Consider the following 27,139-nt stretch of genomic DNA (forward strand, 5'->3'; position numbering starts at 1 on the left):
TGAGTCGGCCGACCACGACGGGTTTCGTCATAAAATGCATTACGGAATGATCCTCCGTCTATCAACGTCCGCAGTTGACACATGTTAAGACGTTAAGATGTAGGAGCGGATTGCGTTATACTCGGCATGTAGCGGCAACGGCAGGTCACCGATTCCACGCAGGCGCCGCGTGCGGGTCGCCCCGTCGGTGCTGGAGTTCGGCCGGCTGACCTGCCGTACCGACAGCGTGTGACGTGGTCAACGACGCCACTTTGTGGCAATTCGTGACCAGCTTGTGACAACATGACGCAAACTGCACTCCAACACTGATACGCGTCGTTTATTTTCTCCTCAACGAAGTTCTCCGCGATACACTCGCCCGCTCCGAACAGCCCAGCCTGCAAAGCACGCAACAGACGGCTGACTGCCATCAGACAGTGATTCACCGGTCGAAAACGCGCACACGTGGCAAACAACTGCGGCACACCTCATCCACAGGTGATGTTCGCAATGATCGAAGGAACACCGCGGCTGCCCTTCGTGTCCGCCCTCGAACATCCCAGAAGCACCACTGCGCATGCCACCCAGTGGGGCACCTCCTACGCGGCGAGCGCGGACGAGCGAGCGTGTTCGCCGCAGTCTCGCGGGGGGGGGGGGGGCAGCGGCCGCCGCGCTGGACCCGCTGTCGGCGGGTGCCGAGCCCGGCGTGCTGAGCGCGGCGTGGCGAGCGCGGCGTGCCGAGCCCGGCGGCGGCTGGCGCTACGAGCGCAGCAGGCGCTCCAGCTCAGCCTGGTGGGTCTTCAGCTGGTCGGCCAGCTCGCGGGCGTCCAGCGCCGGGCTGGCGTTCAGGTCGTTGACGTAGGCGGCCATCAGGTCCAGGCAGGTGGTGGCGAAGGCGCGTCTGCGGCAGCGGACAGCGCGACGGTCACGAGGCGCAGCCGGGCGACGGCCCCGGCCCAAGAGGGCGGCGTCATCGGCTGGCCGGCTATACATCCACGCAGGGTAAACAGCGACGTGCACCTGCACGCCAGCAGTTTACGGCTACTTTTCCCGGTTACAAGGACAGCCCCATCGATTTCGCCCGAGAAGAAAGGAACGAGACCTCAGGAGGACGGAACAGGGCGGGGCAGGACGGGGCGTTAGGGTGTGGCGGGTCAGAGCGCAACAGAGCGGGGCGGGGAGGGGCGGGGGGCGGGGTGCGTTGTGGTGACCTGTATCTTTGGACTCTGGCCGGCGACGATAACGAGCGCGCTCAGACCCGACGAGCAGGTCATAGCCCAGATACGGACAGTCGGCGTAGCGCGCGACACGGCAACAGCTGACCGCGCAGACCACCCAGCGGCCGCGGCGTCACGAAGACAGCAGCCGCGCCATGGTCGACTACAACGGCTCCTACACGCTGGTGTCGTCCGACAACTTCGACGAGTTCCTCAAGGCCATGGGCGCCAGCGCGGTGATGCGAACGGCGGCGCAGGTGGGCAAGCCGACCATCCACGTGTCGGTCAGCGGCGACCACTGGAAGCTGCGCCAGACCACCAAGCTGAGCTCCACCAGCATGGAGTTTGACGTGGGCGTGCCGCGCCACCTCAGCGCGCCCGGCGGCGCGTCCGTGACCAGCGTCATCACCAAGGAGCGCGACCGGCTGATCGAAAAGCGCACCGGTGCCGACAAGAACCCGGAGACGGTGCGCGAGTTCACCAGCTCCCAGCTCAAGGTCACGCTCAAAGTGGACGATGTCGTGTGCGTGCGGGTGTTCCAGAAACAGTGACCGGTGTCCGGCTGCATGGATCCGCGCCCCGGCTGAGAATGAAACCAGGCACATCTTGCCAAAGACTTGCACTGTGTCTTAAATCAGAAGTTGATGATGACGGTGACACGCAACCAAACGCATTCAGATGTCTGCGCTGGTGGCCTGTTTCAGTCAGTTGGTACTAACAAATCCAAATCGAATCGCTGAACCGATTTTCTCCAAGCGCACCCCATGCAGACTGTGCTATGTGTTGAAACATGGCACGTGTACCGACATGTTGAAAGCATATTGGTAGGTAAGTGAATACTGACTATTACATTACATGCAAATATGGAACCGTCCTTACGTAATGTACGTCTGCCGATATCCCGCACAAGATCCAGGCCAAGCAAGCATAGTGGGGGCGGGCTTCCTCTTCTTAAGCACTCCCCCAATGTGCAAAAACGACAAGCACTCGAGCAAAGGTCCTGCCGACACGCCGAGCCGCGTCTGTGCGCGTCGCAAGCTGCACGGGAGCACGGCCTCCGTGCGCAGAACACCGCCAGTCACCTGCCCACCGCCTCGCGCACTCAGCCGCCCACGTTTTCCCGAAGTGGTCGGCGTGGGCGACTGGCACCTGCCAGGGAGTGAGCACGCTTCGGCCACGCCTCCTTCATAGCCCGCCACGCCCGAGCCCTCGTCGCGTGAGCTGCACCGCCAAGCGACGCCCCTGAGAACGGCGTCCGGCCGCTGGCCGACGCCGACGGGACTGACCGGCGATGACGTCAGCTGGCGACGCGCCCGCACTAAGCGCCGAGAACTTGATAAGCGTCCGGCTGGTGTCAATCGCTGCTGAGCACCGCCGCCTTGCCTGTTCTCGTCGGCGTCGAGCGAGCGCAGGGAGGGACGGTGCCACAATCAAACAAGCCAGCGAGAGTGAGGCGGCCGGCCGCTCGCAGTCGTCGGCGCTGAGCGAGCACGGGGAGGGACGGTACCCCAGGCGGGGACGCCAGCAAGAGTGAGGTGGTCGGCGGTCTGCAGTCGGCGCTGAGCGAGCACGGGAAGGGACGGTACCCCAGGCGGGGACGCCAGCAAGAGTGAGGTGGTCGGCGGTCTGCAGTCGGCGCTGAGCGAGCACGGGGAGGGACGGTACCTCAGGCGGGGACGCCAGCGAGAGTGAGGCGGCCGGCCGCGCGCAGTCGGCGTTGAGTGAGCGCGGGGAGGGGCGGTACCCCAGGCGGGGACGCCAGCAAGAGTGAGGCGGTCGGCCGCTCGCAGTCGGCGTTGAGTGAGCGCGGGGAGGGGCGGTACCACAGTCAAAGAAGCCAGCGAGTGAGGCGATCGGCGGTCTGCAGTCGGCGTTGAGTGAGCGCGGGGAGGGGCGGTACCGCAGTCAAAGAAGCCAGCGAGTGAGGCGATCGGCGGTCTGCAGTCGGCGTTGAGTGAGCGCGGGGAGGGGCGGTACCACAGTCAAAGAAGCCAGCGAGAGTGAGGCGGCCGGCCGCGAGCAGTCGGCACTCAGCCTCGACAACGACGCGGGCGTGGTGCTCCCCGGCGCAGGTCACCTGTGGCTTCTGGGGGACGCGGCCGTCACACCACCAACGCCTCAGCCGTCAGCGGCGGCCAATGGCCCAAGACGGCCGCAGCCACAGCCACCACAGAAGTACACGAGCGAGCTGAACCTGAACCTGCCGCGCCCGTCCATCCTACCAGAGGGCGGCATCGTGACTAGAAACGTGTCAGAAGGGGCAACCGGCCCACCGAGAAGCACGAGAACGAGGCGGCCCGACGTCGCGCCTCCCTGGGGTCCACTGACGCACAGGTGGCGCTCGTCACCGGAGGTGGGGGCGTCATGCCCGCGGGAAGCCACAGGATAAAGCCGCCGGCCCATCTGGACAAGGGGCTTGACCGTGCGCGTCCCAGACATGGCCGGAGAGGGAGGGACAGACAGCAGCCGCTCACATACCGCCACCGAGCTTTCCTCCGTAAGACTCCTTGCCGAACCTATACCTTCTTGTACGGGAATGCTGTAGTTATATTTGTTATATTCATATTGCATATATATATATATATATATATATATATATATATATATATATGCACATATATATATATATACATATATATATATGCACATATATATATACATATATATATATATATATATATATATATATATATATATATATATATGCACATATATATATATATACATATATATATATATGCACATATATATATACATATATATATATATATATATATATATATATATATATATATATATGCACATATATATATATACATATATATATATATATATGCACATATATATATACATATATATATATATATATATATATATATATATATATATATATATATATGTATTATATATCACCTTCTTTGTCACATCCATGGCGACGCCAACACTACCTGGGAGAAGCTGAGACGGAAACACGCTTTTCACTCTCTTGAGATCAGTCTTACGGTGAGCATTGAAAAAACAGCTCTGAACATAAGCCCTGTAGTGAAACCACGACAGTTGATCTTAAAAAGCCTTAAGAAATACGGGTATGGTGCGACGAAGATGAATGCTTGATTCGGCTCGATGATATCTGGGAAGACCGTATAATTTCGCTGTGCAGCACAAATGCGGAAGAGTGAAGGCGACAGTGCCCTTGGGTTTTAAATGAAGTTTTTGCTTAATCTTTTTCACTCGTCATTTTGAGCCGGCAGCCTCAAATGTTGAGCGTTGACTATATAAACAATGCTTGCTTGATAACGTCGTATAACCAGTGCATCCTGTGATATTAAGGGCAAACAAACGTTCAGCACCAGAACACTTAGAGCCATGCAGTGATGGGCACAATTAACGTTGAACTTTCTTGAAAAGTTGACTGGAACAAAGCTTGATCCAAGATATGCCGTCTGCTACCGTTTTTTCCGGCATTATCAGCTCCGAGTTTGTAAGCTGAGTTACAGACCTCCAATACCGCAGGAGGCACTGGTCAAACGACACCACTTGCGCCGCTCACCACATTGTGCACACACTGGTAACTTTGCCGGCACCTGGATTTGCAAAGCCGGGCTTGCGCTTATCTCGTTTAAACAGTATCTCCTGGAAGATTAGAAGCGGATACGCCAGCATAAGCATGAACTCCTAATGCCTAAACAAGACGGTAACCACCCAAAAAATCGTTGCATTTTAGTCACCTATTTAGTAAACTAAGTCCTCTATAAAGTCAGAGCGATCAGACAACCGTCGACATGTTCGTCAACTGGCCCAAAAGCTGCGAGGACCTGAAACTGCTTCATCTCAGCTCTATGCAACGAAATGGTGAAACGTAACCTCACCCCTGCACCAAAGCACGGGTGATGCTGCAAACAGGGCAAACTGTTCCAAGAAGCTCCAGTAAACAGTAGGCACCTAGAGTAAGTGGTTAGTAAGAACAGAGGGTAAGCAGAGGGTACCTAAATTTTTAACATATCAGCTGTAATTTTCTACCTCTTTCAACTCCCCTGCTATATGTGCGTTGGCATGCAATGCTGGTTTGGAAAACAATCACATGTAGGCGCACTCAGTGAACAATAGATCATGCAATCAATAGAACTTGGCATATTGAAGTCACCTCAAATTTCAAGAAAATGTAGGCTAGGACCTCACATACCAAGTATTCAACGCCATCCAATTAATGTTTCATGGCTTGAGCTTTGTAGGCAGTCTGGAATTAAAAGACAACCTGCAAATCTTGTGGAATTTCTTTCAGTATCAATCGGGCACAGCCTTCTTTGTGCCGAGCCTTGCTTTCCGCACGCTACGTTCGAAAACAGGCGGAGACGGGGTGCCAAGCCGGCGGGCCCCAAAAGCTGCACCTCTATGAAGACCACGGGACTCGTCTGCGGGCGCGGCGGCGGTGGCGGCGCGCCGGTGTGTGTGTGTGTGTGTGTGTGTGTGTGTGTGTGTGTGTGTGTGTGTGTGTGTGTGTGTGTGTGTGTGTGTGTGTGTGTGTGTGTGTGTGTGTGTGTGTGTGTGTGTGTGTGCGCGTGCGTGCGTGCGTGCGTGCGTGCGTGCGTGCGTGCGTGCGTGCGTGCGTGCGTGCGTGCGTGCGTGTGTGCGTGTGTGTCGGCGCCCCGGGCCGGACCGGTACCTCTCGCGCGCGGGCACGCCGCTCGGCCAGCGGCTGAAACCGGCCACGATCCGGCAGATGGCGTGCAGCAGGTGCAGGGGACTCTCCCTCCACGCGTCGTCCTTCTGCCGGTACAGCGACTGCAACACACCGACACGTACGCCGTCACGCGGCCGCGCTGCACGGCACGCCGGGTCCAGTCAGCCCCGCCAGTGGAGCACACACACCACACACACACACACGTGACACGTGACAGGGGGCTGGCGACCTCTCGGGACTGCTCGGCACGCCAGCGCCGATACCGCAGCGCACCTGAGACGCGTACCCAGATTGAATCCAACCACACAGCTTATGATCGTGATACTGGTTGGGGTTTTAGGGCGTGCAGGCTACTAAGGTCATCTTGCGCCCACTGACCACACAGCTTATGATCGTGATACTGATTGGAGTTTTAGGGCGTGCAGGCTACTAAGGTCATCTTGCGCCCACTGACCACACAGCGTTCGACTGTGCGTGCGTGCGTGCGTGCGTGCGTGCGTGCGTGCGTGCGTGCGTGCGCGCGCGCGTGCGGCCCGACGCACCTGATAGACGGCAAGCAGCTGCGGCAGCGGCACGCCGGCCTGGGCCAGCGCGGCGGCTGCCCAGCCGGGCGAGGGGTCCCTCCAGTAGCGGCACGAGTGCACCTCCAGCTCGTGCACGATCGTCTCCAGCGGGAAGTAGGCCGGCTGGCCGCTGTAGGTGCGCGCCAGCTCGACGACGGCGGGCGCGGCCGCCTCGGCCTCGGCAGCGCCGGCCGCCTTCAGCTCGGCGCGTAGCAGGCCGGTCCAGAGGGCGCGCACCAGCGCCGGGTCGCGGTGGCCGGCGCACACCACCACCGCCAGCTGGCCGCGGTGCAGGCCCAGCTGGCTGCACATCTCGTACAGCGCCGTCACGTCCAGCAGGCCGGCGTTCAGCGCCTTCGACTCGGCCGCGCGGCCGCGCACCGCCTCCAGCACCATGCGCTGCACGCGCGCCACCTGCGCCGCCGGCGCACGGTCAGACAACAAGCCATGGAGCTGGCGACACGCCGGCCGCTCACCAGTCGCACGTGTACAGCTGACACCCCTGGTCTTCCTATACATAAATGTGTAAGTTTTCATGGCTTCATCATTATAACATTTATACGATATAATGTATAGCCTTTTTAATTACGAGGTGGTCAAAGTCTACCTTGCCGGTTAACATGCAAGTATGAGTGACGAAACATTCATTGCAGAAATATGCACTCCGAAAAAACTACCACTGTCCTCAACAGATTTCTTAAAAAAACAACTATGAATAGAAATCATACTAGACTTGCATCTGCAATATGTATATATATATATATATATATATATATATATATATATCGCTTTGGGTAAATCATAGCTTATAGTTCTACACTGTCCTAAATATTACAATTGTTATACATACGAATAATCGTTTTACATGTAGCGAGCATAAAGTGTGAATGGAGCATAGAGCGAAGTCCGTGACATCATATTTAAGTTGAACAGAGTACACGGAAGAAATAAATTGAAAAAATCATCAAAGGACACTAGAAAATTAAATATAAACTGCATATAAAGCCAATGAACAGGCCCTCCTCGAAATCCTTAAGACCAACGCCATTCTGCTCAACAATAACGACCGATTTCAACTCGAATATTTAATACTAATGTGTTCACCATGATCACGGCAAACAGCCAAACCGACGGCAAACAACTAAAACATGCTTATGTGACCTATTCATGGAAATGCCCGAACGCAAACTGTAGGCTGCTTGACATTAGCAGCACTGACGTGACAGGCCCATCATCATGTTCAAAGAAAAGTCTGCCTCCTAAATTCATAAACATGTGCGAAATATATATATATATATATATATATATATATATATATATATATATATATATATATAATCACACAACCTAACAGAGGGTCACGCTATCAACAATGATAACACACAAGCACACTGTTAAAGTATCATGATAACGGTCCCATTTCTCAAGAGCAAAAACAAAAGCGACACATATTCCCCACAAGGGCGCAACAGAGCTGCACAGCACACATCGCTGTACGACACCGCGAGTCACGGGGAGCGCGGCTATCTCGTCAGCATCGTCATCCTGCGGCACCACCCACCTCCATCTTCTCTTCGAGCTCGTGCAGAAACTCGCCCTGGCTGGCGGCCGCCGAGACCTGCATCTGACTGGACTTGACACACAGAATCGCCCGGGCCAGGTACTCGATCCGCTGCTCCAGGCTCACGTCCGACCTGTGCCCGACCATGTCCATCATGACGTTCATCATCACGCCCGTCATGGCGTCCCTCGTCACAGCGGACGACGGTCTCGAAACAGGTGAATGCGCCGGTTGGGGGGGGGGGGGGAGGTGGAGAGGGGGGAGGAGCATGACGCGCCTGCAGCTTTATCCACATCCCATTGCATCACTGGTCGGAAGGGGGAGGGGGTCCTGCCACGCCACGTCACGTCAACAACACATGACAGGTCACATGCCATATCACGTCACAAACATAGCTTTTGAAGAGTCCTAGCCCCCACACCAAGCATCCAACAACAGCTTGGCGCTACGCCCGCGAAGCAGGTCGCTCCGCGCCGGGGCGTCGAGGAGCGGCGCGCGAGGCGGCGCCACGCTCGACTCACCCGTCACGCTCGGCTAGCTTGGCCAGGACCTTGGCGGTGGCCAGGTGCTGGCTGTTCATCTCGTAGTATTTCCAGAGCAGGTCCAGGGTGTCCACACTGGTAGGGGCGCCCGAGACGCGCGTCAGGAAGGGCTCGATGTAGCGCGACTTCACCTGGAGGAGTGGGAGGGGGGGGGGGGGCGTCAGAGAAAGCCCCGACCGAGCCGCCACCCGCCCTTCAGACGGTATCGGCGGCACGGCACCGTCTCACGCGCCTGTCCACCGATAACCCGCAGCGTCCGAAATAACGTACGCTGCTACTAATGACAGCGTGAAAACAGCGTGTCGCCCGTGTCGTCGCCGCCCCCGAGGTATCGTGGTTTGAACACCAGTGCCAGCACGCAGTGCGTTGTTGGCGGACGCACTCGTTCCGAACCCGTTGTCAAATGGGTTACTTTCGTTGAACACAAGTCTGAGTATACATTTTGCTAGGATGGCATTTGAGTTACACACCAAGCCCTGCACAGTGCGACGCCACCACCATGACCACACTACCCTAGTTTAGTCCCATTTTAACAAAAGAGAACACCCATGAGCCGACAGAACATAGTTTCAGCCAGTTGTAACGCGAGCAGCCCGGTTTTGGTGGAGTGAGGGAGTTCTCCGAGCGGACGCGGCCGACGGCGGCCAGTGCGCCGGCCAGACGGACCTGCAGCAGCCGGTCGGACATGCCACTGGTCATCATCCAGTTGTACAGGGCCACGTGCAGCAGCTCGTCGGACGAGGCGAGCACCGCCTCGATCACGAGCTCGGCCCGGCGCCGCGCCTCCTGCGGCTGGTCGGCCGGCGCGGCCAGCGGCGGCGGGCCCGGCCGCGCCGGCACCGGCGACTGGCGCTGGCCAGACTCCGCCAGCGCCTTCAGAGACGACAGCATCTTCATCACCTCGTTGTAGCACTCGAACCTGCCGCGAACACGGGCAACATGTCAGCCGGAACAGCACGGCCAGCACCACGTCGTTTAACACCGTCCTGCCGCCCCGTTCCTACCGTGACATCACGACACAGGGCACGGGCCCCGAGCATGAACCCCGACCCCGAATGTTCGCCTTGGCGTTGTGAGCCCTCGTCACGACCAGATGTTCTGCATTGCTTGAGGCCAAACACACCGATTTGGCTGCACGTGCGCCTGAATCCCAGGGGCGTATGCCATTCCAAGTACCAGGACCATCATGCCGAGTTCTGAGGCATTGAGTTCGAGTCTGAGTTCATCCGTTTCGCAGCATGTATATGCCCGTCCACTCCACAACACATGAACTCGGGGGCTGTGGCACGAACTTTCTGAAGGCCGGCAGGCTAGAATTCATAATGGGATTCCACTGTATAGAGGAGCCTCCACTGCATCGACAGGCCTCAACAGGCTACGGTTATGTCAATGTTTCATGCATGACCTTGTTTAAGCCCTGCTGCTGTTTTGTAATGCAGTGCACAATTTCAAATGCATGCTTCCTGGGAACAATGATGACGTCCGTTTTTCACAAAGACAGATACCGCTGCAGCGCAGTTGAGCCAAGATTTCTGGGAATCAGCGTGGAAACACAATCAAGCAGGCATCAGCGCGTGCCAGCACAATGCTGACGCCTGCTTGATTATCGGTACAAGCACAATCAGTATCGGAAGCACAATCAAGCAGGTATCAGCAAGTGTCAGCACAATGCTGACGCATGCTTGATTATCGGTACAGCGCCAGTGTTCATATAGTCTCATTATTTCATCAACACATCTCAATTATGGATTCCTTTATTAGTGGTGTCTTCTCTGTCGCGACAGAAAAGTGTCACGTCTCAGGACGAGTCGATAGGTGACGCCCTTATACCTCGGATTTGAACGAAACTTGGTCACAACGCCAATCAATAACGGCGAACACCCCGTCATCCTTTCAAGTCTCCCAGTTCAAGCGTTTACGGTTCATACCTTCCGCAGTTTCCTCTTTGCAGTGGTTGAACGCTAAGAAATACCAGTCACTAACTCACAGACCAACGGGTGCATATACAATATTTTTGTGGAGAGGTTAGATGGTAGGTGAGGCACTTTGACATGGGGAGGGAGGGGGGGGGGGGCATCAGAAACAACCACGGGGCTCTAATGCCCCTCCTCACTGCCGGGGCAGCAGCTGCACACCCGCAAAAAGGCTCTAAAAGCTCCTAATGCCGAACTCCGCTGTGTTTCAGTGAGATACCCTTAGTCAGATATATTCTTTTCGCGCCCGTTGATGTGGAGTTTGCCGCAGCGGGGGTGGGACGAGGATCCCTGCGTGTTTATAAGGGTTACTTTCCACGAAGAGGACCACTTTTGGTTACCTTAGGCATTTTATGAGTTCCAGGAGACGGTCGGAAAGACACCAAATTCATCGGAAAACACTCTATTGGTAAGACATCATCTATTAAAACCATCCCAAAACCACCCATTATGCAATCTCATTATGCAATCTCAGCTATGCAATCTCAGGGCTCATTGCTTTATTTCTAAACATAGTTTGTCCATCATATACCACGTGAATCGTGTGCACGGTATTGCGGGTGGATTGTGCCACGTTCGTCGTGTTGTGGGTCCTTCGTATTTCGTTCCCAGATAGAATTCAAATACTCAGATCGGCACATCATTATAGCACTTATTTTCAACATAACCATCATTAAGTAATTCTAACAGCCATCATCATAACGAGGGCGCCACAATCGGTATCAATTCTCCGCACACAGCATAAGCCGAGGGCGACAACACATATTTTCATCCAAAGTAAATTATACTGTGAGTATATAACAAAAATGTTCCAAGGGAGTAAACTCAACATGTTACATGTAACTTGGCGAAGTAACTGAAAGGTCATCAGAGTAATGAGAGTGGCTGCAAGTGCCTTACGGAACCGTTCCACATTGGAGGACTGGTGACTTTATTCCAAGCCATTCATTTGGCGTGATTCAGTGCGCCCGGCAGTGCTGCATCAATTCAAGGTTTCGTTAAAATCCGCTGCGTTGATGATTATTGTGTTAATGTTAACTTATCGTACGAATTCGGGTCCTTTGACGACCTCCGACTGAACTCCAGACCGCCACATGCAGGGCAACCATACAAATCATGACCATGAGAAGGACCCCAAGGTTTCCAGAAGACTCGATTTTTAACCTGATTCACACTCACCCGGGCTTGAGCCTGAGTCCGCGTCTCCGCTCCTTCAAAACTGCTCATATAACGCTGACTTGCCTGCGAAATCAACCGTTTCATTTGATCCGCGTTCCAAACGATCGCGATGCGGCGCTGGCTCCCAGCCGTCCCGAACCGGCCCCCGCCGGGGCCAGCGGGTTCGTACCTGGCTTTGAAGGCCTGCCCGCCCTGAACGTCATCAGGTGGCTCTCCCGCGCGGTAGTAGTGTAGCGCCGCGTCCTGCACATCACGCTTCTCGGCGGCCGCCAGCACCAGCTCCACCACGCCCTCGTAGTCGTGCACCGACTGCAACGGACGACACCCCTCAGGCACGCCCCCTGCGGCGCTAGTCAGACGGAGACCCGTGCCCCGTGGTCCTGCTATTGGAGCATGTCGTGAAGGGAAAAGATCAGGGCCCGCAGGCTAGCCAGGTTGTTAGTAAAGCAGCATAACAAGGCACTCAAATATTTTGACGTGCGAATGGCTTAAGCACGATATTCTAAGCATGTTTCGGCTAAGTACTTGATGTGCGAATGGCGTAGGTACGACATTTTAAGCATGTTTCGGCTAAGTACTTGATGTGCGGATGGCGTAAGTACGACATTTCAAGCATGTTTCGGCTGAGTACCTCACTCCATTGTTGAGCATATTCTAGACAAGGAATGCTGGCCACATAACGGATATACGAGGCGAGACGCACCTAAACTAATTGTTTTGTAAGGAACAGTTTGCTGGCAACGCAACAAACGGACGCCAAATAATGTAACAATCCAATTTGGGTAATGCATTCTTCTGGTCTGTGATGACTGCCACATTGTTACACGACCTACATGTTGCAAGAAAATACATGACTTCACCAGCCAAGAGAACCGCCGTTTTTTCACGACCCAAGCTTCCCAGTCCGCGTGCCGCGCCAGCAGTGCGGTATTCTGGCCCCTAAAGCAGCGCCGCAGCCGCGATACAAACCGCCGCAGCGACCGCGCCGCAGCGCTCCCCCACCTGGAAGTGCTGGCAGACGACGGGCAGGTTGAGCTGGCCGGCCACCTGCTTGGCCAGCCTGAGCGCCTCGCGCACCAGGCGCTCCCGCTCGGCCGCGGAGGAGGCGTCGCGCGCCGAGACGAGCATCTCGGAGGCGCGCGAGCTCAGCTCGTCCTCCTCGCGGTAGACGGCGGGCGCCAGCCTGCGCAGCTCCGCCGACACCGCCTCCGTGCTGGCGTTGTCGTTGAGGTAGCGGCCGATGAGCGCGTTCACCAGCTGCGTGCACATGGCGCGGCCCGACAGCGCGAGGTCGCGCAGCGTCATCAGCCGCAGCGCCGACTGGTCCTCCTTGCTCAGAGCCTCGGTCACCGCCGTCGTCTGGTGGTCGGTGATGATCTTCAGCAGGCCCAGCACCTGCCGGGAGGGGGGGGGGGAGGGATGACGTCACCGCGGACAGCTTCAGCCCGCGGGGCGAGGCTCTATAAACGCACAGCGGCAGCACCCGTGATTCGTGTTGCACTGCGCTGATCAATGTTGTGTTATGCCCCTGCGACACGCTTGGTCTATCGCTTTATGGTTGAGCCCGTCCTAGAGGCGAGACGCTGTTCGTTTAACGAACTCCTGCTTTGAGACCCATCTTGGAGCCGGCAGCCGTCCATATATGGGTAGCTCTGCACCGCCTCAATGCATGACGTTTGTGAAAATTTGAGATGTGCACCTTAGGCTGGCTCCGTCAGACAAGCCCTTCATTGTTTATCATGCGCTGACACCGAAAAAGCAATATAGCACCACAACGTCTCGGTGCTTATGATGTGCTGACTCCGAATGGGCGGTACGGTATTTGAAAGTCTCGTCATGGGGCTACAATACCAGGGCGCATTTCACACACGTTGAGACTGGATACCCGTTTCCCGCAAAACGGAACTGCAGGTCCAAAACGCAGGTCATTCGATGCGCGGTTCCGGGCTACCGCTGGCCGGGCGGGAGCACGGGTCGGCGCCTCTGCCCCGCTGTCCCTCACCTGTCTGGTGTAGTCGACCAGCTCAGCGAGGCAGATCAGACTCTGACGCTCGGCCGCCTGCGCTTGCTGGCCGCGGCCCAGCTGAGGCCGCGCGGCGCCGCCGCCGCCGCTGCCCTCCTGCGGCAGGAACGAGTTCATCCGCTGCTGCAGCTGCTGCGTGCTGACCGTGTCCACGTACGGCGGCGAAAAGATGAGCTTGTGCTGCTCCATGAAGCGGGAGAGTCGTTGCAGCTGTCCGCACAGCCAGTCCAGCTCCTCAGAGGTGGCCGCCGACAGCAGGTGCAGCTGGCCGGGCCGCGGCGAGAACTCGCGCACTACGCGGCTGGCCCACAGCGGTCGCAGCAGTCGCGACACGTACAGGTACAGTCCGTCGTGCTTGCCGGAGAAGAGTTCGACGGGCGCGGCCAGCGAGGCGTCTGCCGAGAGCGACAGCTGCGGCAGCTGCGACGGCGGCCCGCGGCCCGGCTGCGGCGTAGACATCTGCTGCGGGTGGAAGCCGCCGAGCAGGCTGGTCGAGTGCAGCGAAGCCGGCGAGACGGCCGGCGCCGGCGCCGCCCGCGGCTCGCCGCCGAACCGGAAGAAGGCGCGCGCCGCCCAGTCGGCCACCCGGGCGTCCTGCGGCGCGTCCGAACACGCCAGAATCAGGCACGCCGCGCACGCCTGCGGCTCGGAGTGTAGCACGAAGAAGGCGCGCACCGCGTCGGCGTCCGGCCGGCCGGCGTCCTCCTCCAGCAGCACGCGCAGCTGGTCCACCGGCCGCAGCTGCTCTAGCACCTGCACGCCGCGCGACGAGAGCGCCACGTAGCGGCGCGGCAGGCGCGCGTGCTGCGTCACCACCAGCGGCGGCTGCGGCCCGTCGCCGGCCTCGGACCGCATCAGCTGTCGCTCGGGCAGCGGCTGCAGCGCCCACGTGTGCCCATCGAGCGGCAGCGTGCTCTGCAGCTCCGTCAGTCGCGGCGACACCGGGAAGGCGTCGCCACTCAGCAGCCAGAGCACGTCCAGGTCGTCGGACTGGGCTGCCAGCAGCAGGCCGGCGCCGGCCGCGTACCGCGCCATATGCAGGCCAGCCGGCCGCTGCGGCGGCGCATTGGCCGCGAAGCCCGGCGGCAGGCGGATTGTGGCACAGCTGCAGGGTCACGGGCCGCGAGCCGGCGCCGCCCGTGCTGAAGTACAGCCGCACGCCCGTCTGCGTGGTCACCACCAGGTGCACGAGCCGCGACTCGGCCGCCGTCACCGGCGACACGTCGATGATGGGCCGGAAGTTGGACGCGTCCACCGACGAGGCGATGCCGGCCGCCGCCTGCGCGATGGAGAACTGCGACAGCGCCGCCACGCGCACCGTCTGCTGGCCGTCGGCGCCCAGGTCGTACACCTGCACCGTGCTCTTCTCGGAGCGCGTGTAGAGCACATTGCGCGACTCGTCGACGACCAGCTGAATCAGGGGGTCCTCATCCGAAAAGGCGGCCGCCAGGAAAGTGGGCACCAGCACGGACAGCGCGCTCGACGAGTGATTGATCTTGCGGCAGCGACGCGAGAACCAGCTGTCGGTGGCCTGGTACACCAGCTCGTACAGGCAGCCGTCTTTGGCGCCCAGGAAGACGCGGCCGGCCGGCGTGCCAACGATCGTCGTCACGTAGGCGCCGTCGCTGGCGATGGCGAACAGCGGCTCGGGCAGTACGTGCATCTCGGCCGGGCCGGCGGGGTCGCGCGGCCGGCCCAGCGTCACGCCCAGCAGCACGATCTCCAGCGGCGTGGCCAGGCAGAGCAGGTGCTGGATGTGAGACTGAAAGACGCCAGGCCTCGGTCGCACCATCGCCACGCTGAGGATGGTCTCGCTCATGCCGTCGTAGTAGGTGAGGTCGCCGCCCGACTCGAACAGCCACACGTATATGTCGTTATCGATAGTGAGCCAGGCGCGGTTCAGCTCGGGGAACAGGCCCATCATGCAGTTGCACTGCAGGTGGTTGAAGTGCTCCACCAGCTCGGCCGGCAGCGGCACCTTCTTCTGGACGGCCAGCTGCTTGAGGCGGAGGCCGCCCAGGCTGGGATAGTCCGCCTCCTGCTGACCGCTCACGGTAGGGCAGGCCTGCTGTGCGATCCGCAGCCGCTCGGCCAGGCTGGGGAACTGCGAGTCGGCCTGCAGCAGGCGGTCCAGGGTGCGGCCGGCCGACTCCAAGGCTTCCGGAGGGCCACCGCCGGCCGACATCATCGGCCGCAGCGAGAACGACAAGCCCACGGCGGGACTGGCCGGCATGGCAGCGGCTGTGACCTAAAAGCAAACATCATCGACTATGTGACCAATGTTGCATCCCTGTGTTATGTTGTGTGAACATTTGGCAGCCCACTGCACACTGCACCATCTCAGATGGAACAAGAACATTTTACTTTATACTTATTTTGAAGATTTAAACTGCAAAAACAACAGAGATCCAGTGCCCAGTTCTCGCTCCAGCCAATTTTATATATCATACAAAAGCCTGCGACACCACCACTTTGATCTGGCCTCAGCTTGTGTGTGCATGTTGAGGCATACATACAATCAAGTAAACATCTCTCAAGCAACATCAATATTAACTATTTTGAAACATAAATTAAAACATCAAGCACGAGTATGCACTTACACAGGACAATGTTGGTGGTCAATAAAGGCACAAATGAAACAGAAACTTGAATATCAAAAATGAGGATCCCTCAAACAGGACAATGTAGGTGGCTGATGGGCATGCATGCCCCAAGACAACTGCCCAACCCCCATAGCATCAAAAACAACAGAAAAGCTTTCTAACATAAAGGTTACTAACACAAACTTTAATACATGAGTACATTTTAGAGGTGTTCAGCAAGGCTGGTGGACACTTTCAGCTGATAGCATGCCAGAAATACTAAGACACCAGCATGCAAGACATGACAGATTTTGACAAGATCTTGTTGGCACATAGTTGAGGCAAGAATTGTTAGTTGGAGCAAGTTTTAAAAATTATGTGCCAGGAATTTCAAACTTGGGGTAGGCCACATTATTTTGGCCTATCACAAGGTACCTTGAGACAGGTATTGAGCTGGAGTGCAGATCAGATGGTACACAAAATATGATGGAATGACAGCCTGTAGAGGCATGAGATCCTTAAAAATGAATGGGCTATATCCACCCCAAGTGTGCCACCACTGTTTTCATTGCTGCCATGTTCTCTTGTGAGGCCCTGGATGTCATGGATTGTGCAGCACCCTTACAGAAAGATCAACTGATGAAATTGAGACACTCAAACAACAAATATTATGCAAGCACATAGCATTTTATAGTACCAGCTTCTATGCTTGCCCCAAGTTGCTAAGCTGCCTGCAAATGATAGCATGCCAGATAAAACTGTGTGAGCATGGCAACCCTGAAACCACACAATTTAGCTCTTTCCTTGCAAAATGTTGAATGCACTTTTCAATGCCATAAATTTGATCATGTTGGAATGTAATGCAAAACACCAGGTGGTGAATTCAGCGTAATAATGGCCCCCTCTCAGCATGGCAGCAGGGATAATTAGCAGGTGGACATTACATTGTGCACAGTCTTTTGAGACCCCCAGTCATCAAAATAGCAGCTCCTATCCCAGCAGGGCAAATGGCTGCCCCACAAGACCAGGACCAGACTCACCCTAGAAACCCCTTTAAATGGTATGCCACCTTCTGAAGGCTTTTCTAGATATAAACAGCAACTTAAATTGTACTCAAATTTATCTATGATCTATTAAGATCATTTTTGTCACTTTGTTAGCCAACAGCCAATCAGCACATCTCCTATCACCACCCACTCTTGATGTATTAGTTATCATTAATGTGTTTCCATATTATATGCTGTTTATTTATATTATCTTCATATGTTTTTTTTAGTTGTATTTCATCTGATCTACAACAATTTAACACTTTGTTCAATGATTATAGTAAATACATGAGAAAATGTTATGGTAATTCAATATCTTCCTTTCAGAAGCATTGCCAAAGTGTACAATACATAACTGCAATGGTGAAATTATATCAAATTATGGCATTTTCAATGAAGTTGATCATACTGTATTATGATTATATACCATTGCATAATATGCTGCAACGATTTATGTGAAAATTAATTATGAAAGTACATGGAAAGATGAAACCCTGACACTTATAGTTATATCGCTCACACGGAAATCATTCCACAATGGGACACAGTATTTTGGCAGCACTCTTCATCCGAGACGTCACTGTAGCAAAACGATATGAAACCACTTCACTAGTCCGCTTGTCGACACCAGTATCCCGTCAAAACTGTGGTGATTCAGAACAGAATCAGAGGCACACATTCAACCCGCAAAACCGTCGACAAAGTTAATCTATTCCGCTTTAACAACTTACACTCTGCAACCTTCCCCAGCACTCTCCACCTCGTGGCCATCAACCGTAAACACCGCGCACTGGGGCAAATCAAACTGTTCTTATGTGCGAAATCGGCGCACTATTCGTAAAAACTTACGGACACGGCAGCTAAATCATTTGTGGAAACATTCCGTTAGATATGACAGCGAAGAAATGCTGTGGACAGTAGTGTAGTTTACTTTTGCTTGGGAGAATTAGCTCCAGCCCAAGAGAAACAAAAAAACTGTCGACATCTGGAAATAATCCCATTTTTTGGCGCACTTTTGGGTAGATTATGGTATTTTATTGGTCAGTCCCCTTCCCTTCCCATCCTGATAAAATACGTTCGTGCATGGGGATCATCTCTATGAGTCAAAGTTAGTACGACACACCCAGTGTGTTTGTGGGGGGGGGGGAGAAGGGTGGCTCTAGAAGAGCTGGATCCTGAGCTAGGTCATCGGGTATGAATAGGACAGAATATGCCACCAAAAAAACATAGGGGAAGCCGTCAGGAAAGGATCTGGTCCGGTTGCCACTCGGAGCTATGCCCGGGAACCCGCCCACTAGTCGGTAAATATACCGTATAAAGTGAGTCTCATTTTCAGTTTTGGGAATACCATTGTGTGACTTTCAAGGACGACCTGTTGTTATTCAGATCCTGTTAGACCCGAGACGGGTGCTGGTCTATGAAGCTTTTGAATCTCAGTGATCTACAACAAGGCCTATGTTGGTGGAGGCGTTATGATCAGGGGCGGATCCAGAGGGGGGGGGGGGGGGGGGCAGCGGGGCCATGCACCCCTCCCTTGGATCCGAAGGGCTCCATTGGCTCCGAGGGGTCCATCGCCGGCCGAACAGATGCAATTTTTTAACACAAATCGCAACAAAACTGGATATTTCTGAACTTCCAGACCACCAAGAGCAGTTGAAGGCGAAAGTGAAAGGCCTATGAGAAGTTTAAAAAATCGATGGTTGGAAAAGTTGTGACTGGAAATTTTAAGCCCCATTTCACTGTCTAGGGACCCATACTGTTTCTGGGAGACCTATATGCCCACTTGCAGGATCATTTCGATAGTTAAGGAGCATTCTACGTTGCCCTTTATTTCTTTGCATTTGCTCTGGGGCCCTACACTGTTGTTGGGGCCCTTCCCGCTAGCGTGCCGGGGCACTCTTGTCGATAATGGACTCTTCCACGTGTTCTTTCCATTTCGCCAGAAAGGCTCTGCGGGGCTATAGTCGGGGTCCCATATCTAGGCCTGCCGGGGTATTCTTGGTTGCTCAGGGACCCTTTAAGTGGGTCTCAATTAACCTACCCGACACACTTCTGATATCCCCATGGGTCCTCTTCATTGGTCTAGGGCGCTCCCAATTGTCTATCACTTGCTTAGGGCCCTGCACTCTTGTCGGGGGCCCATCTGATGGTCTGCCTGGGCACACCAGTCATTCAGGGACGCTTCGCACTGGGTTTTGGATGTTTCTTTCCTCAATAGGGGCCTGCGCTTTAGGGGGGGGGGGGGGGGGGGCTATCTGATGACCCGCTCGGGCACATTCAATCGTTCGGGGGCCTTCTACATTGAGGCTTTGGGCACGTGCTCTTTGGATGGGACCCCACGTACTCGTCGGCGTCCCCCTGTTTGCCTCCTCGGCCACATTGGATTTCTGGGGGGAGGGGCCCTGCACATTGGATCTTGGTGTTTGAATTTAGGGCCCTCTGCCCCTATCCGGGCTATCTGATAACCTGTACGGGTACACTCCATCTTCGGGGGCCCTCCGCACCCGGGGTTTTGGGTACTTCTTATTTGAATGGAGAGCCTTGCGCTCCTAAAGAGGCCCCTTCTGATAAGCTGCTCGGGCACATTATATCATTCTGGAGCCATTCGCATAAGGTCTTCGATGCTTTCCATTCGAATGGAGGGCCCTACGCTCTTGTTGGGAGCCCTATTTGCTAACCTGCTCGGGCACACATTCATTGGGGGACGCTCTTCATTGGCTTTTGGGTACTTCCTATTAGAATGGAAGGCCCTAAAATCTTGACCGGGGCTCTATATGTTAACTTGCTCTGACGCACTGGATCATGGATCATTCGGGGATAAACTGCATTGGGTCTTGAATATTTCCTTTTTGAACGGAGTGTCCTACGCTGTTTTTTGGAACCGTATCTGTTAACCTGCTCGGCACACTCGATTATTCGGGGGCCCTCTCTATTGGGTCTTGGGTACTTTCTATTTAAATGGAGGGCCCTATGTTCTTGACAGGGACCCTATATGTCAACCTGCTTGGGCGCACTCAATCGTTCAGAGCCCTACACATTGTGTCGTGAGTATTTCTTTTTTGGAAGAATGGCCCTATGTTCTTGGCGGGCCCCATCTATTAAGCTGTTCGGCCGGTAGCAGATGCAGACGGGGGGGGGGGGGGGGGGGGGACGGAGGCACAGGACCATACCCCATGGACCATGCCGAGGGGATCTGAAGGCCGGACGGACGTAGTTTTCTTACAACAAATACACAGCAAAATTGGAGGAGTTTTGACCAACAGACGACCAAGAACAGTTGTGGCAAAAATAACGAGTTCATTAGCAGATCAAATTCATTTTTTGTTGATTGAGGAAGTGTTGCTTATGAGAAATTGTGGAGTTTGTTACGCTTTCTAAAGCCATAGCACTGTTGGTTTTTTGGCTCTATATGTCCACTTGCAGGGTCAGTCTGATCGGTGAGGAGCTTTCCACGCTGCTCTTGATCTCTTTGCATTTTCTCGTAGGGCCCAATGTGCTATTAGGACGCTATCTGCTTCCATGTCCAAGTAATCTTGATCGATCAGGTTTGCTCCACGGATTCTCCCCACTCGCCCGAAAGGGTTCTTTATGCTTTTTTATGGCCCATATACCAGGGCACACTCAGTTGCTCAGGGGCCCTTCATTTAAGTCTCGGGCTCTTCCTACTTGCTTGGAGGGCCTTATACTGTTGATAGGGCCCTTATAAGGTAAGGCACGGAGGCACTCAATACCCAGGGGCCATCTACTTTGATCGAGAGCTCCCTCCCTTTGGTCTCATTTGCGGAGGACTATTCACTCCTACCGAAGCTCGTGCTGTTAACCCGCCTGCGCACTCTTGATTACACAGGGGTATTAATTCATGGTGTTAGATAATTCACCTTCACTCAGAGGGTTCTGTGCTCTGGCCGGGGCTTTATATGTCAGCCTGCCGAGACACTACCGGCCATTCATGGGCCCAACACGATGGTCTTGGTTTCTTTTTGCTTGCCCTGAGGACCCTATGCTTGTTGACAAGAGCCACTTAAGTGGCCTCCTGCGGGACCCATTCTTGCTCAGGTTTTGTCCCTATTGGCCTTGGTGCCTTCGCCTCAGAGCAGCGGCCGAATCTGCGCCGACGAATTTTTACTCGCAATTGCCGGACGTAATTTTACATGTCGCAGACGTCACATGTGTCACTGCCATTAGCTATTGAGTGTGTGACACTTGTTATACTAGTGCACCTCGTTCTTAACATATTTCGAGTGTTAGGGTATGTCGTATTCCTTTATAACAGAGGAAAACATATGCACTTGTCATCAGCCGTCCTCTGATTACATCGCCCAGCCGGCTAGCCGTAAAAGCATGAGCTAGGAATCAAGTCCATGCTTAGTTTTGGTAGTTGTTAGCAGCTAACTCAAGTTTATTTTGACTGTTGTTCCGAAACACTTAACCTCAAAATCACAGCATTTACATGATTTGTAGAAAGTGAGTGAGTTATATGTGTATGCATGCGTAGCACGCCTAGCTTTATAAGGCCGTGCACAGTAAGGTGGGTTTCTGTATTTATAAAATAAAAGAATAAGTAAGTGCATACATGCACATCTACGTATATATATATATATATATATATATATATATATATATATATATATGTATATATACATGTATATTACAAACGACTTGTCTCAAAATGTTATGGCCGAAATGCAAGGATAGTTTTTGGAAGAGGCCCGCCCCAAACTCCACCGGGCCCACAATGTTGCGTAACCCCCACCCCCTTCGACGAAATCCTGGATCCGCCGCCGGTTGTGTTCATGTCCCCTCCGTTACGAAGATCCTATGTGCGCGCCTGGGTGATGCTCATTCTTTTAGTCAATTCTCCGACGCGAGTTATCTGCATCATATCTCCGCCTCCATTGCCAGAATTATCTACCGTCCAAACTGCGTTGCGGGTTACGGTGCGCCGGAAGGAGATCGGTATTGAGCCATTACCGCTGATCCCCTTGGATTATATATCTACGATGGCAACATATTTCAGAGGGTCGTGTCCATAGATGTACAGGATATTTATGTTTGTATCCTTTCTGTCTTATCCTTCCTTTCTATCGAGCGCGCTCACGCTTCAGATTAGCAGATTTTATTGACGTCATAGACAGGGCGAGGCCAAAAATTTAGCTGGTTCAGCGAGAAAAAAATCCACGGAAACCGTCCAATGTTTCTAGTGGATACTTCTACCGAAGCCAGCTGTCCAACAGCCTGCCGGCTTTTAAATTAAATGACGTCATTAAATACTCTACTGGAAACCGTAGCCTCTCATGCTCTGCTTGATCTGTAGGAAGCCAATCACTCGCTGTACCACTGTTTTGAGTCTCACAGTTTATGTGGTTGGGTGGGTGCGACGCTCGCGGGTGGGCGCGGACAGTAGGTGCGTAATTAAGTGGTGTGGGGTACAGGTCCAAGCGGTAGGTGTGGTAGTGTGGGGGAGGGTTGATGGTCGGAAATCCCCGACCAATGAACAGCAGAAAAGCAAGCTTTTCGAAGCCAGGTTCTGGGCAAAGGCCTTCGTTTTGAGTGTGTGCGGTGAGAAGTGCGAAAAACGCTTCGGCGATGGCTTTAAAAACGGTTTGGTCATGAGAAGCTGAGGCCGTGAGTTAAGAGGTCAGCTTTGACGCGGTAATTACTGTGATACTGTTGTAAAAGCGGCAAGAAGCTGCCCGTCTTCGAAGCATCTTCGCGGGTGTCGCCTGTCCGGCATTCATTGGAAGTCAAGGTAAATAGCGGCATGTCAGGTAGTGATGTGGAGGTAAAATATAACAAAATGTGAACAGTTTTTGCACATGCGCCTCATCCATTTAGTTGTGAAGTTTTCCATGAGAAGTGCCATTTGTCTGGGTTTTGTGTTAAGACTATCATCCTTAGTGTCGTAAGTAAACTGTAAGCCTTTCTGCAAACTTCTCCACTGTGCCAGATGCCTGCATAACTTTGGTTTGATGAATTTTATGATTATGTGTGGTGAACTTTTTCGGGGTAAATAATGCTAAATTTTGACTCATTTGTGTGTGAAAAATGTGGTCTTAACTTTTTGTCTGTGATTGCTGTCCCTGAAACCTTAGATTCCTGTGCATTGAGGTGGTGGTCAGGGTGCATTTGATTGCTCAGACTCAGTGTGCATGCACTGCAATTTTTGCCTCCATGAGGTTATTCTGCACTGCTGGTCCCATGCTGTGTACCTTACCCTTCCCTACCTAATGGCGATCAGAATTATAAAAGTCCACTAAGCGGTCTCGTCAGGCTGGTGGTCTGGTAACCAGTCTTAAATTTTGGATAGATTCAGTGTGGAATGTTATATGACATGTCAGCCCAGTGCATATCAAGCCTAGACTTAGCTGTTCAATGGAGGTTGATGGTGGAGGAAGGTTTCAATCATTTACCCGGTTTACATGGGCAGCCGAGGATAATTCGAATTAAGATCGGAACGGATCATGCGACGTTAACCCTCTCGGCGAGGGGCGTTTACATGGGCGAAACCGGCTTTACGTCGGATTAACGGTCGATAGTTCGATCCCGCTTAGTTCGAATCAAGGAACGGATTATGGGCGAAAACTGCGCTTTTGAGGCGAACTGAACAAAACAAGAAGAAAAAAGCAGGTACTCTGCGTATGGATGGCGAATGTCACGAGCCATGGTGGGCGCGCGAGACAGCTTTGAGGGCGAGGAGGAAGATGGACTCCGTTGGAAAAATGATATGTGCGGGACTCATAGGCTTTATAGCTACAGCACAAGCCATAACACTTGAAACACAAGAGTTGCGCAGTCAGCACTGCCAAATCTGTCACATAAGCAGTGTTATATGCAATTTTTTACCAGCGGGAAACTTTGGCTAGCAGGAAATCGGTATTTTCTTGTATTGGCCAATGACACTCACAAACTTACCACACTCATATCAGTATGCCACCCAGCATCATGTCATCTACTTTGCGCAGCCCAAGAAACACATTACCTACTCCCACACTAATGCATTTATGAGCAGCCTGCAACAGTGAGCTAAGCTACAGAAATGACTCATGAATGCTACATAGTTAGTGGCAAAAATTGTGTAACTATGTTGTCTTTCCCCATCCAATGCATCATCAGTACCTGAGGGCAGCATTGCCATTTAGACTTGGCATGGACTGGCAAGTCAGAATGCAGCTATTGCTTTCTTGACATAATAGGGTTGAAAAACTGCTTTGATATCCTTGCAGTCAACAGCATTGGCTGATATGGACTGATGGCTAGGTGGCACAAACAGCTGTGTTCGCACAGTCCAAAGATCATAACATGTGAACCAGCCCCAGAGCTGTCATGGCAAAAGCAATCTGGGCTCAAAATTCATAACAAATGATTAATTACAGCAACAGCTCAATTATCCAGCTCATGGTTTGCAAAGATACATGTCACAAAAAAGCACCAAGGTAACATATTTACTCACCAGTACAAAAACAGGTAATGATGTGCACCACAGATGTTCTCTGCTTATCATGTGGCATTATGTTGGGTTTACTTAGTTTATGCACTGTTTTCTCCCACATGAAATGCACAAACCTGGATTTGACAGAGTACTGATGACAGCTATTTTCATCCAGTGCTCACATTTGCTTTCTTGACATTTTGGAACCATCACTGGGCAATTTTGGTCCCATCATTAAAAATAGTTCACATTCTGCACTGACTGCAATGATCTATTGCCTATATTTGTTGATCCTTTGCATCATGCAGGAATTATTGAGTTACCTATCTCACACAGATTAAACCAACAAGCAACAAACAGCCTAATTGCATCAAAAACAAATATTCCAGCCCCCGCTTCCTTGCCAGTTGGTCTACCAGTGTGACGTAACTTCATATTTCCTTGACAAGCCAGTCACCAATATCCAGCACATCCCTCCCGCCAATAGGTGGTCAACCAAATGTTCAAGTCACAGGAGGAATGTCTGCAAAATCAATCCTGGGGCATTTATGCATTCACCTAATGAAAGAAACTATTGGTACTCCCTGCAAGAATTGTTGAACAGTTGAATTACCTACCTAGTGGCCTGCAAAGACACCCATCACAAAAAAGCACCAAGGTGACATATTTAATCACCAGCACAAAAACAGGTGATGATATGCAACACAGACATGTTCTCCATGCAGCATGTGCCATCGTGTTAGGTGTTAGTTTATGCACTGTTTTCCTGCACATGGAACACACAAACTTGGATTTAGCAGAGTAATGATGACAACTATTTTCATCCAGTGTTCACATTTGCTTTCTTGCTGTTTTGACCCCATCATTGGGCAATTTCGGTCCTACCATAAAAAAGTTCACATTCCGAGCTGACTGCAATGATCTATACTTGTTCATCCGTCATATCATGCAGCAATTTTTAAGCTACCTTTCTCACACAAATTAAACTGACAAGCAACCAGCATCCTAATTTACGGAACATCTGCAAAAACACCCCTGGGGACTTAAGGTATTAACTTAATGAACGAAACTTGGAGGCATTCTCTGCAAGAATTTTGAGCAATCCAAAAATTAAAATGAGAACAAGTCAAAGCTATATAAAATAACCATATTACCTCCATCTGGCTTTTGGACGCATGGAGCCTGCCCCAGATGTAAGCTAATCTAACCTTTAGGCGGAAAGATAGCACCAAACACCGTCGACGCCTGCTGTCTGCATAGATCAAGCGCCTAGCAAGGCTAAATTACGTGAGCATTTCTGTGCTGCTAGCCACTCAAGGCCCTCAATAATAAGAGTAGTTTTAGCAGCATGATGTCAACTTCACCTTCCTTCTCTTTTCCCTTACCATCTTGGACTTGAACCGTCTCGAGCAATAGCTAAAAACCCGTGGAAAAGCGGTAACACCGCACAAAGCTGAAATGGCTGTGAACAGAACTGCGTGCGCCAGGCATTTTTCTTTTTTTTTTGTTTAGACAGCTGACGGCCGATAATTCGGACGAAATCCCTTCCTGAACGGATGATCCTCTCACGGGAAGGGATTTCCTCCGGCGCACGATTCGAATCAGCGGAACGGCGCGTGAGTGTATACATGGGCCGGATAGTCCGGATCGAGGACGGGTCCCGGCTTAATTCGAATCACAGCTGCCCATGTAAACAGGGTAATTGACAACCCATGTGATGGTGGAGAGGAGTCCTACCTCCAGGCTTTCTTAGCTTCTATTGGCGTCCCCTTGTCACCTCCGAGCCATGTCATATCAGGAACTGTCTTGTCTTGTGCACCTTGGCAGTCAGGCATACACAGTGCTTCAGCCATTTACTTTTGGTCATCATTAGGTGTTATATAAGAGTTTACCCTTCCTTGTTTTCCCAGTTGCCAGAGAAATGCCACAATCTAGTCTGGAGACTGTGGCTTGAATCCCAGCAGTTCCAAGGGGATAATTTTGGCCATGATGCGTGCATGATCAAAAACCAAACATTATCCGGTTGTTCTTGGGCCTCCATAACCTGGGACAACAGACTGGTGGCTGTTTGAAATCATGTCCAGATATAAACTGGTGGGTTCACTGGACAAGGATTATATCCAAAAAAATATTTGATCTGTAATGGCATTATAGCTATTATTTTTGAAGCTATTATATTAATTTGGAATAGGTATTCAGACTATTTTGCATGTCATTAGGGCCTTGTTATTTCTTCAGCCATTTTAAGATGTTCACACTTACTTTCTCAAAGCTATAATGCAGAACACATGGGCATGTGAAAGTGAATGGATGGTTTGAGGCAGGGTGTAAGTGTGCATCAAGTAATTAGTTCAACTTCTTAAT

General features: G+C 52.7%; 3 protein-coding genes across 3 annotated transcripts in view; 2 read left to right on the top strand and 1 right to left on the bottom strand.

The window, feature by feature from the left end:
- Window positions 1-738: 738 nt before the first annotated feature.
- LOC119090156 (nuclear pore complex protein Nup155) lies at window positions 739-18,133 on the bottom strand. The gene is made up of 12 exons (XM_037212947.1): window positions 18,078-18,133; window positions 14,836-15,966; window positions 14,569-14,771; window positions 13,698-14,205; window positions 12,698-13,090; window positions 11,865-12,004; window positions 9,210-9,462; window positions 8,523-8,674; window positions 8,002-8,134; window positions 6,420-6,854; window positions 5,860-5,978; window positions 739-880 (listed from the first exon to the last, which is right to left on the bottom strand). Exons 2-12 carry the CDS (start codon window positions 15,949-15,951, stop codon window positions 739-741), a joined length of 3,594 nt encoding a protein of 1,197 aa, XP_037068842.1. The 5' UTR covers window positions 15,952-15,966; window positions 18,078-18,133.
- On the top strand, window positions 1,249-1,992 carry LOC119089690 (sodium/calcium exchanger regulatory protein 1). Its single transcript, XM_037212497.1, has one exon. It carries the CDS (start codon window positions 1,352-1,354, stop codon window positions 1,745-1,747), a length of 396 nt encoding a protein of 131 aa, XP_037068392.1. The 5' UTR covers window positions 1,249-1,351; the 3' UTR covers window positions 1,748-1,992.
- Window positions 18,134-22,693: 4,560 nt separating the features above from the next.
- The window catches only part of LOC119090157 (neuroglian-like), a 51,388-nt gene continuing 46,942 nt past the window's right edge, over window positions 22,694-27,139 (top strand). Inside the window, 1 exon segment of the mRNA XM_037212948.1 lies at window positions 22,694-23,095. The gene's annotated coding sequence lies outside the window, so the exon portion shown is untranslated.

This window comes from Pollicipes pollicipes, unplaced genomic scaffold (assembly GCF_011947565.3).
Source record: "Pollicipes pollicipes isolate AB1234 unplaced genomic scaffold, Ppol_2.1 Scaffold_3087;HRSCAF=3621_pilon_pilon_pilon, whole genome shotgun sequence".
NCBI lineage: Eukaryota > Metazoa > Arthropoda > Thecostraca > Pollicipedomorpha > Pollicipedidae > Pollicipes > Pollicipes pollicipes.

Bases quoted from the DNA above. Each gene is read 5' to 3' on its own strand.
- LOC119089690 (XM_037212497.1), top strand. From the start codon at position 1,352: ATGGTCGACTACAACGGCTCCTACACGCTGGTGTCGTCCGACAACTTC.
- LOC119090156 (XM_037212947.1), bottom strand. From the start codon at position 15,951: ATGCCGGCCAGTCCCGCCGTGGGCTTGTCGTTCTCGCTGCGGCCGATG. The intron at 14,206-14,568 runs GTCCGAGGCCGG...GCACTCGACCAG, and splicing joins CCCGAGCGACAGCTGATGCG to CCTGCTCGGCGGCTTCCACC. The intron at 8,135-8,522 runs GTGAGTCGAGCG...GGTCGGGCACAG, and splicing joins AAGCTAGCCGAGCGTGACGG to GTCGGACGTGAGCCTGGAGC.